At 35.1% G+C, this 10,452-nt stretch overlaps 1 protein-coding gene across 8 annotated transcripts in view; it reads right to left on the bottom strand.

Annotated features, from left to right (window-relative positions):
- The window catches only part of IBTK (inhibitor of Bruton agammaglobulinemia tyrosine kinase), a 77,769-nt gene extending 67,982 nt beyond the window's left edge, over positions 1–9,787 (bottom strand). For 6 of the 8 annotated variants that reach the window (XM_014542648.1, XM_014542645.1, XM_005869931.2 and 3 more), the window contains exons 1-5: positions 9,110–9,787; positions 5,488–5,584; positions 3,756–3,880; positions 2,297–2,407; positions 327–497 (exon numbers count right to left, since the gene is read on the bottom strand). In XM_014542648.1, coding sequence (XP_014398134.1) covers positions 327–497; positions 2,297–2,407; positions 3,756–3,880; positions 5,488–5,584; positions 9,110–9,430 — 825 coding nt within the window. In that variant the 5' untranslated portion in view covers positions 9,431–9,787. Of the gene's footprint in view, positions 1–326; positions 498–2,279; positions 2,408–3,755; positions 3,881–5,487; positions 5,585–7,292; positions 7,522–9,109 lie in introns of those variants that run through there. The other 2 variants (XM_014542649.1, XM_014542646.1) reach the window with 2 other exon arrangements.
- Between the last annotated feature and the right edge of the window lie 665 nt (positions 9,788–10,452).

Genomic DNA, 10,452 nt, shown 5'->3' on the forward strand with positions numbered 1-10,452 from the left:
AGGTGGTCATAATAACCTGGCCACTCACGTTCAAATATATCCCACGTTCAAAGGTTGTTAAATCGCATTGTTTACCCATATCTTCAGAAAAAAATCACTTCTACTGTTGTGGTAAACAACCTGCTTCCCTATTTATAATGGTCTGGCCCTCTAGCAACTTCAGCGCGAAAATTATAGCTAATTTGCCTACAAATGTCAGGTGGTCATAATAATCTGGCCACTCAGTGTAAGAAAAGTAAGTTGCTCTGTCAATACCTTCCATCCTTTTGTCCATACAGGTTTTATAGCAAATAGCCACCTTATTGTTTAAAAAAAGAGAAGTTTACCTGTCTGGGTACATTACAACTGGAAGGTGGAGGAATAATTCCTAATTGATGAAAAGTATTGCGACCAAATGTGTAAATACATCCATCTTCAGTTAATACAATAGTATGATCCTCAGCAGCTGCCACTTGGGAACAATTATGACCACTCAGCCCTTCCACAAGCCTAGGGACCTACAAAATAAAATTAACTTTAGTTTAATAAGCATTTATATAGATATACAAATAGAATCTGATAATACTATGTCTAGTAAAATGACATGACTGGTACATTGCTCTATCATGATAAATTCTACAATTCAGCAAGGAATTATTAGTAAAACACAAAACCCCTAGTAAAACACTGTAACAAAAGAATTTAACGCAACAAATAATTTTTGAGCCCTTAGTATACACCAAGTACAAATTTGTTTGGTATAAAGGGAGCTCTTCAGCCAAAGAACTCATTGGTATATTGAAAAAATAAATAAAAAATACAGGAAACAATGCATCCCTTCCATGAGACATTTGCTAGCTATTTGAAAATCAAATCTCAACTTCTCAGTAGTTCATTTTCTTCACCTGAACACAAAATTGTAATAGCATTTTATTTATTAATTTTTATTGACTTAAGAGAAGAAGGGAGAGAGAGATAGAAACATCAATGATGAGAGAGAATCATTGATCGGCTGCCTCCTGCACTTCCCCCACTGGGGATTACCCCGAAACCTGGGCATGTGTCCTGACTGGGAATTGAACTATGACCTTCTAGTTCATAGGTCACATTCAACCATCCCAACTGGGCTATAATAGTATTTTAGATGATAACTGGATTGGTGTTAGAAGTAGATAAGTTGTTAAGTATATAACACTACAGTCTCTGGCACAGAATAAGCAACCAATAAATGATTGCTATTATTACTATTGTCATTGTATATAAAATGAGGATAATAATGCCTATAACTTACAGGGCTGTTAAGGCTTTATGACAATTCCTTAACAGAATAAACTATATAATAAACTCCCCCCAAAAAAGGAAGCTACACCCTAGCCGTTTTGGCTCAGTGGTTGGAATGTCAGCCTGCAGACTGAAGGTTTCAATTCCAGTGAAGGGCACATACCGAGGTTGCAGGCTCGATCCCCGGCCCCAGTTATGGTGCATGGGGGAGGCAACCTATTGATGTATCTCTCTCACACTGATGTTTCTCTCTGTCTCTCCCGTTTCCACTCTCTCTAAAAATAAATGGAAAAATATCCTCGGGTGAGGATTAAAAAAAAGAAAGAAAAAAAAAAACACCTAACACTATACAAGACATTATTGTTTTATATAATATAAGAATCATTGATCAGCTGCCTCTTGCATGCCCCCCAACCCCCCACACTGGGGATCGAACCCGAAACCCAGGCATGTGCCCTTGACCAGAATCGAACCTGAGGCCTTTCAGTCTTCAGGCCGTCGCTCTATCCACTGAGCCAAAATGGCTAGGGCTCTCTCTCCTTTTTAAAATACCCTTTAATCGACGGTAAATATACCAGTAGTCCCTTCCCAATATTTGCTATAAAAAGAAAATTTTTCCTTGATGCTTCACAATTTTGCATCATATCTAATTTGAACATGATATACTAGAAAAATCATTGATTGTTAAAAATCTATTACCAATTGGGGCCTGGCCGGTGTGGCTCAGTGGTTGAGTGTCAACCTATGAAACAGGTTCAATTCCTGTTCAGGGCACATGCCTGGGTTGCAGGCTCAGTTCCCAATGGGGAATGTGCAGGAGGCAGCTGATCAATGATTCTCTCTCATCCTTGATATTTCTATCTCTCTCCCTCTACCTTCCTCTCTGAAATCAATAAAAATATATTTTTAAAAAATCTATTACTAATTGGTACATTATTTTCTCCTTATACTGGTATTTGGCTAAAAAAATTTTTTGGTTAATGCAAGCTTTCAGTTTATCAAAATTTTACTAAAGTTACCTAAATATATCAATTACCAAGCATGTCTGTTCATCTCCATGGCCTAAACGTCCTCCAGGACCATGACCACAGGTATAGACCTGCCCCTTCTGAGACAGAAACACTGAGTGAAATTTACAAAGCACCACCTGTGGGACAACAAGAGGATATTATTAAAATTCTCCAAATAAAACATCCTTAATTTTATTTAAAATTAATAATAGATTATTGCTAACTGTTTAAGCTGGATGATGGGTACATTGGTATTCAGAGTATTCTCTCTACTTTGTACATGTTTCAAGTTTTCTGTAATAAAAATTACAAATATACATATTTTATTTTAAAACTATGTCTAAAAACAGACACATAAAAAAAAGAACAAAGAAGAAATTAGCACGGGTTACCCATAGAAGAGACTAAACAAAGGAAAATGCAAATCCTAAGTCTTCAACTACAAAAAGTAGAAGCCAGTTGTTTCCCAAACAGCAAGAACTGAGCAGAATGCAATATGAAGCATAACAATCATCAAAGAATGATATATGTTATTAAATTATGGAAATGTTTTAAGGTAAAAGTATTTTTTAAAACATCAGCTATACATGGGGAATGTGGGGTAGACAGTATGTCCTTTTTATTTCTCTAATTTTGTCTAATATATCTTTAATAGCACACTTACATATCAACACATTCTTACCAGAAGACAAGAGTACTGAAATGGTTGAACTGCATCAGCAGAAGGCAATAACTAGAAACCAATAGAAGTTTCAAATATGCATGTACTTACATACCTAACCCCCAGGCCACACTGATATTTTCAATGCATCTAATGTGCAGCATACTTATTTTATGTTAATACCACTTAATAATCCTTTTTTCTTATTTTTAAAAATTATTTGCATTTATATTTTTTAATTGATTTTAGAGAGAGAAAGGGAGAGTGAGAGATATAAACACACACACAAAGTGGTAAGAGAAAGATGAATATGTTAACAGTAATAAGATCCATAGAAGTGAAAGATAACATCCAGCATAATGATAAAAGACTCAAGATAAAATCTTTACAATTATATCAATTAACTTTGTAATTACTTATATTTAAGAACTCAGGTTCACTTATCTAAAACTAGTAATACTGAGCTTCAACAATGAATTCACTTGAGAAACAACTTGAAAAATTCTAATTTTATGTTACACAGAAACAAAAGCTACAAATCAACAGAAGCTCTACCTTTTTAAAATTAAATTAATATCTGTATAGTGCCTTCGAATTTCTAACAGTGCTCGAAAAAGATCTCAGTTTTACACTATTTTACACAGTATAGATATGATTAAGGCTAACAAAATCTAAAATAAATTAGTAAATTTGTTGATTGATTCCTTCATTCAAATAGATTATCATACCTTCAACAAAGTTAACATAAGTTAAATGAAAAGATGAGCTATCAAATACAAAGTACCTTTTAATTCTAAAAGTACTTAGATTGTACTTCAAAATACCTGTTTAATATAAACCCCGCTCCTGGAGAACAGATCCACCAACTCTGGATGATGTTTGCTATTCTGGCTTCCGTGACCCAGGGTGAAATTTGTATTATCTCCCCAAGTGTAGACATCTGTAGGATCTAAAATGAAAATTAATTTTATACTTTTATATTTTAAAACAAATATTAGTGTAGTTAAATTATAGATATATTCCACTAATCATTTTACCTCTCACATGACTCTTTACAGAAATTTAACCACCATATTTAGAAAGATGTTGCCAACATTCTCTTTTAAATTATGAATCTACTAATATATTATATAATTCTAAGAACAGAAATCAGAAAATCCAAATCAGCATAGGCCTGCCTCAATGTAAGCAATCTAATATTTGTTCTTTGTTTCTAAAGTTTAACTAAAGTTTAAAGTTTAACTGCCAAATGAGTAAAACAGCACCTGCCATAACCACTTAGTCTCCATGAAAATAATACTTAAAACATAAAAAGTTATTAACACACATATATATAAAGGTACTAAATAAAGCAAATGTGATATTAATTACTGTTCCTACAGAAACATTAACTTTCTTTTTTTTTTAATATATTTTTATTAATTTCAGAGGGGAAGGGTGAAGGAGGGAGAGAAACATCAATGAGAGAGAATCATTGATTGGCTGCCTCCTACACGCCCCCCACTAGGGATCTAGCTTGCAACCAGGACTTGTGCCCTGATCAAATCATGACCTCCTGGTTCATAAGTTAATGCTCAGCCACTGAGCCATGCCCAGCCAGGCTAGAAATATTAACTTTCAATAGCTTGCTCCTTATTGATGTAAATAAAACTACAGTAGGTCCTCGGGTTACATCGGAGATCCGTTCCTACGGCACGACATAACGCGATTTTTTCGCCGTAAGTGGGAACCCATCACATGGAGCACATACACAGCAGTAATGAAGTGAAACAGTAAAAAAAAATTAAAGGAAAGATAACAATTCCCGACCTTTACTTGTGGTAAATAAATAATTAAAAAACATAAAGCACATATGTACATACGTCAAAATGACGGAACTTTTTTTTTTAATAAATAAATGGGAGATGGCGACATAACCACAAAACGACGTACGTCGAGTCCGACGTAACCTGAGGACTGTCTGTATTGATTAAGGTACCCATTAAACTAGGATAAAACTTAATCATAGCTAAGTTTATGATATGAATCTTCATTTTTATTTTGGAAGGCTCATATAATTTCTTTATAATATAGTATCCAAGGTAGAAATAAAATGAAGAATTTAGCTTGATCACTAAATGAAAATTATAGAGTGCCCCATTTAAATCTCTTCTCTTTTTCAGCCAATTTCTACTTCCAGAGCTCAAAGGGCAAATTGGAGGCATACGTAGAATTAGAAGAATGTGTAGGTGGAAGAATCATTTCCTTTTTCCCTCTACCTTAAATGTTGATGCTATTTTCTAGATGCACACTAATGACTTTACAGTAGCTAAAATTCTAAATGCCTTCCCTCTTGTAGGCTGTTTTTACTTGTATAGACATAAAATAGATTAAAATTGAAAAATGCAAAATAGAAGTGTTCTGGAGAACCAAAATTATCAATCCACATTTACCAAAGTAGAATTTCTTTGCAGAGATATAAACACAAATTTCCTCAGATATTTAACAAGAATAAAATATCATTAAAGTTTTCTAAGCTGCATCTTAATGGAATATATATGTGTGGAATTTTCTTACCAGTATTTTTGAATACTACATGATTTGGTCTATCCTTCATTACAAGATCCAAAGCTGACAAGCCTTCTTTATCTTGGGTATACAGACTAACACCATGCTAAAAAAAGAGAGAGAGAGAGAGAGAGAGAGAGAGAGAGAAAGAGAGAGAGAAAAAAAGAGAAGATTATATATATATATATTTGTATGCATGTATTTTTAACCATTTACCTATAATCATTAATTTTATTCTTATTTATCAAAAATACAGATTAAGCTCATAAAAACATTTAAAAAATAAACATTGAATAACAAGGATCTCCTACGACCAAACACATTATTTTTCTCACACAGAGAACTAAGAGAAATCAAATATCCAATTCTTGGTGGACTAAGGAACGACAGAAAATATGAAGAAATAAGTGACATTTCAAATCAAAATGAGCCCTGGCCAGTGTGGCTAACTGGTTAGAGTGTTAGCCCATGGACTGAAGGGTCCCAGGTTCAATGCAGGTCAAAGGCACATACCTCAGTTGCAGGCTCATCTCTGGCCCAGTTGGGGCGTAAGTGGGAGGCAACCAATCAGTATGTCTTTCTCACATCGATGTTTCTCTCTGTCTCTCCCCCTCCCTTCTACTCTCTCTATGGGAAAAATATCCTCGGGTGAGAATTTAAAAAAAAAAGATATCAAGGCAATGGCAGAAAAATATTTATAGGATTTTCTGTACATAAACATAATGTGATCAACTATGTTCCATATCTTTTTGCCTTGAATTCTATTGTATCTATTATTGACATTGAGACAATTATATTCTTGTATTTCTATTTTTGTGATGTGTTTTCATGTTTTTCCTTAAATTTGTAGCATTGTTTAATTTTGGTTTCGTGTGTGTGTTTAAGGGTGAATTTAAAGTAATCTATATAGCTTTATATCTCTACAATTAAAATTCAAACATGAAATAGAACACCCTTTTCCTATCACCACACTTTCTGTCTTTTAAATCATAATGAGGGTAAGGGGTGATAGAGAGCTATGTTCAAATCATATTACTGTTACTTCATTACAGTTTCTTAAATGTAAAATGTATGCCCAGCCGGTGTGGCTCAGTGGTTGAGCATTGACCTATGAACCAGGAAGTCAGGGTTTGATTCCTTGTTAGGGCATAAGCACGGTTTTCAGGCTCAATCCCCAGTAGGGGGCATGCAGGAGGCAGCCAATTAATTTATCTCATTGATATTTATTTCTATCTCCCTCTCCCTTCTTCTCTGACATCAATAAAAATATGTTTTAAATAAATAAAATATAAAATGTACTCCTTTTCAAAAATAACTTCTGCCCGGCCTGTGTGACTCAGTGGTTGAGTGTCAACCTATTAACTAGGAGGTCACAGTTCGATTCCCAGTCAGGGCACATACGCAGGTTGTGGGCTTGATCCCCGGTAGGGGGCGTGCAGGAGACAACAAATCAATGATTTTTCCTCATCATTGTTTCCATTTCCCTCTCCCTTTCTCTCTGATCACTAAAAATATATATTTAAAAAAAATTAAAGAATAACTTCTAATATTTTCTGGTATTTTTATAAGACATTAAACCAGTGGTTCTCAACCTTCTGGCCCTTTAAATACAGTTCCTCATGTTGTGACCCAACCATAAAATTATTTTCGTTGCTACTTCATAACTGTAATGTTGCTACTGTTAGGAATCGTAATGTAAATATCTGATATGCAGGATGGTCTTAGGCGACCCCTGTGAAAGGGTTGTTCGACTGCCAAAGGGGTTGTAACCCACAGGTTGAGAACTGCTGCATTAAGCAATTACTAACACTCACCTCTATTTTAACTGGTGCGAATCATCACTGCCTGTTCACACACAGAGTTTGTCTGGATAGTTATAGGCTGAGATGAACCATGAAGTTTTTAAACTCTGTGACATGTTGGCATGCTTAGTTTTGGGTTACTCAGGAAAGAGAAATCCCCTATTACCTCGTAACAATGGATTCTATAAACTAAAATCAATTATAACCATCTGGAACTTTATTATGTTCCAGACGGTTATTATACCTGATTTCACAAGGACTGTCAATGAACAAAAAACATTCAAGTTAGTGAGAAAATAAGTAAAACAAAAATCAGAAGTGATCCAAGATCATAACAAATTTAAAACTATGTTGCTTACTGCTTTCAAAAAAATTAGACACAATAAATCCATATGGGAAGACCTAAGCTTGGCCTTTTTCAGAGTATGGCAGGTAGATTCTAGGGCAGAGTGTTGCAAGCTATGAATGACAAATGGGATCCCAGAAACTTAGATGCCTGGAGAGTTTATTTTGAAAGTTTTGTCAATTTGTTCTAAACTTTACTTATACCAACTGAACACTAGTAAGACTACATATACTGTGTTACCCTAAGTAGCCCAACCTACATAAAGGACTAGGGACATTTTTTTGGCTTTAGAAATGGTGGGCTCTGAAACTTTAACATGCTTATCTTAAATTCTAAAAGTAGCAGGACGACCAGTGTGTACTCTATCCCATTTCTTCAAAAATCAACTCTTGCCCTGGCCAGTGTGGCTCAGTTGGTTGGAGCTTCATCTCCTGCACCAAAAGGTAGCAGGTTCAATTCCTGGGCAGGATGCATATAGGAGGCCACCAATCAATGTTTCTTTCTCACATCGATGTTTCTCTCTTTATCACCAGTCCCCCCGCTTTCTAAAAATCAATAAAAACACACCTTCTGGTAAGGATTAAAAAACAACTCTTTAAAGAGCCCCAAAACAGTAGATAAATCCATTAGCATAATAAAAAGCATCTAAGTATATACCAGGTTTATAAGCCTGAGCATTTCATGCCAATGCCCTACAAGGAGCAAATGGACTTTAGATACATCTATTCCACTAGTAACACTACTGGAAATGTCTATCTGTTTGTTTTTACTGTCTTCCCCAAAACAAAGCATAAGCTAGACTGGCACACAGGTAATTTCCTTGGGAAGACATCCTAGAAAGCAGTACCGAGACTAGGAGAGTAAATCAAGGAAAGAAGATCAAAAAACAATACAAGGATGTGTTACCGAATAGGCCACTGTTAAGGAGGCTAGTGCATGATCCTACCAGGACCTTATAAAATATACCACAGAATAACTGTCCTATCAAGGGACAAAAGGAGGAAGGAAGTATTTACCACTGGTTCCCAGGTTCCCATTCTTCATTAAGGGAGAGCTGCTCTTACAGGGATTTTAACTCACCCAAACTTTTACCTGGTCATGCATTTGCAAAGCCCTGGGCATAAAATCAGAGGCATGCAATACATGCCAGAAACGAAATGCAGATTATACCTACACAAAGCTGCTAGAAGCCTGTGCACAATTGGTCACCACGGCTGTGGCTGGAATAAGAGAGGCCAAGATGACATGAATTGTTTTCAGCAAAAGTGCCAGATTTATTAATATCTCCAAACTGCTTATGAGCTAAGTTGAATTACTTTAATATGGCTATCTGGCTACTGCTGCCCATATATTACCAAAAAAGTTAGGATTAAAAAGAATATCTTGAAACTAAATAATTTCTAATGGGATAGAATAGGGATGTATTCTACTCTCCTCCTTTCAAGAAAAACATAATAGTTTTAAATAAACAAATTACACTTACCTTCAACAGAGACCAAACACAGTCAATATGTCCATAAAAGATGCTTCTGTGCAACGCTGTCCATCCTGACTCCTTGTCTTTCACCAATGGATCCACTCCTTTCTCAATAAGCCATTCTAATACTCCTTTCTTCCCACAGGAGGAAACAAGGTGGAGGGCATTTCTGCCAAAGTCATCCTTGATAGTCGCAGCATTATAACAATGACTGGAGAGAAAGGCCTTAATCTGGTTTTCACTCCCTTTGGTTACCACAGAAAGGACATCCAAAGCATGCTTCAGGGATCGACACTTTAATGTGCAGTCAGGGATGGAAGAATTCATCCTAATTGTTTTTATACTGCTATTTCTTTAGATAAAACTAATTTTTTAAAATGAAAAACAGGGCACAAAGGTGCTACTCAGAAAAATTTATAGAGAATGGCCTGCTTAGGATTATAATTTAAACCCTAATGGCAACAATATAAAACTATAAATCTTTGTACAATTGGTTTTGGCACTTAATCAAAAAATTATAAATAGCGCTATAAAATTTATATTAAATACAAGTTCGTTTTTTTAAAAGTAAGTTTCCACAGTTTATATATTATTCCTGGAGTCAAGCACCAAGGGGGAGTGAGGAGGGGGACTCCCCCTCCACACTGTCTGATTCTTTTAAATATCCATAATTGCAAGGGTGACCTGTAAGAGAAGGGAGAAGGAAGAGAAAGTGAACATACAAAATCTCTCACTCTCCTCAAGTATTTTACAATACATCTACCTTCATATTTAAGTGCCTTTAATTACTTTTTTCTTAAAGTCTAACAATTTTCACCTTCACATCTACAGTATTCTATACCTACTTCAGTCATCCTCACCTTCTTTTTTCCAGTCTAGTCCTTCTTTTTTCCAATTAAGGCTAACCTCTAGTCCACACTCTGGAGTTCACCTTTTTCCTTACAAAACTTTCATTCCTTCTCTCCTATATTTTTACACTATTCTGGCTATGTCTCCACAAGCTATAAACACACTTATATCTACCACCTTTATAGGAATCTCATCCCAAACCTTCTCCCCTTAAAACTGAAAAACTACCACCAGCACAATAACCAACACTCTCATCATTTAGTTTTTAAAGTCCCAGGCACTATGCTAATTAACGTTTTCTCTACTTAGTTCTTCAACACAGGAGATAATAATTACAGAATAGGTATCAAAACAACTAGAGAGCTATATGAAAAAAAATAATTTTAAATATTTACTTTGTACCTTAAACTAATATAAATTCTAGATGGCTCAAAGACAAACATAATAATGACATAAAAGAACTAGATGGAAATATAGAAGACTTTTTTATAATCTCAAAG

The sequence above is a fragment of the Myotis brandtii genome, unplaced genomic scaffold (genome assembly GCF_000412655.1).
Source record: "Myotis brandtii unplaced genomic scaffold, ASM41265v1 scaffold31, whole genome shotgun sequence".
NCBI classification, from domain to species: Eukaryota; Metazoa; Chordata; class Mammalia; order Chiroptera; family Vespertilionidae; genus Myotis; species Myotis brandtii.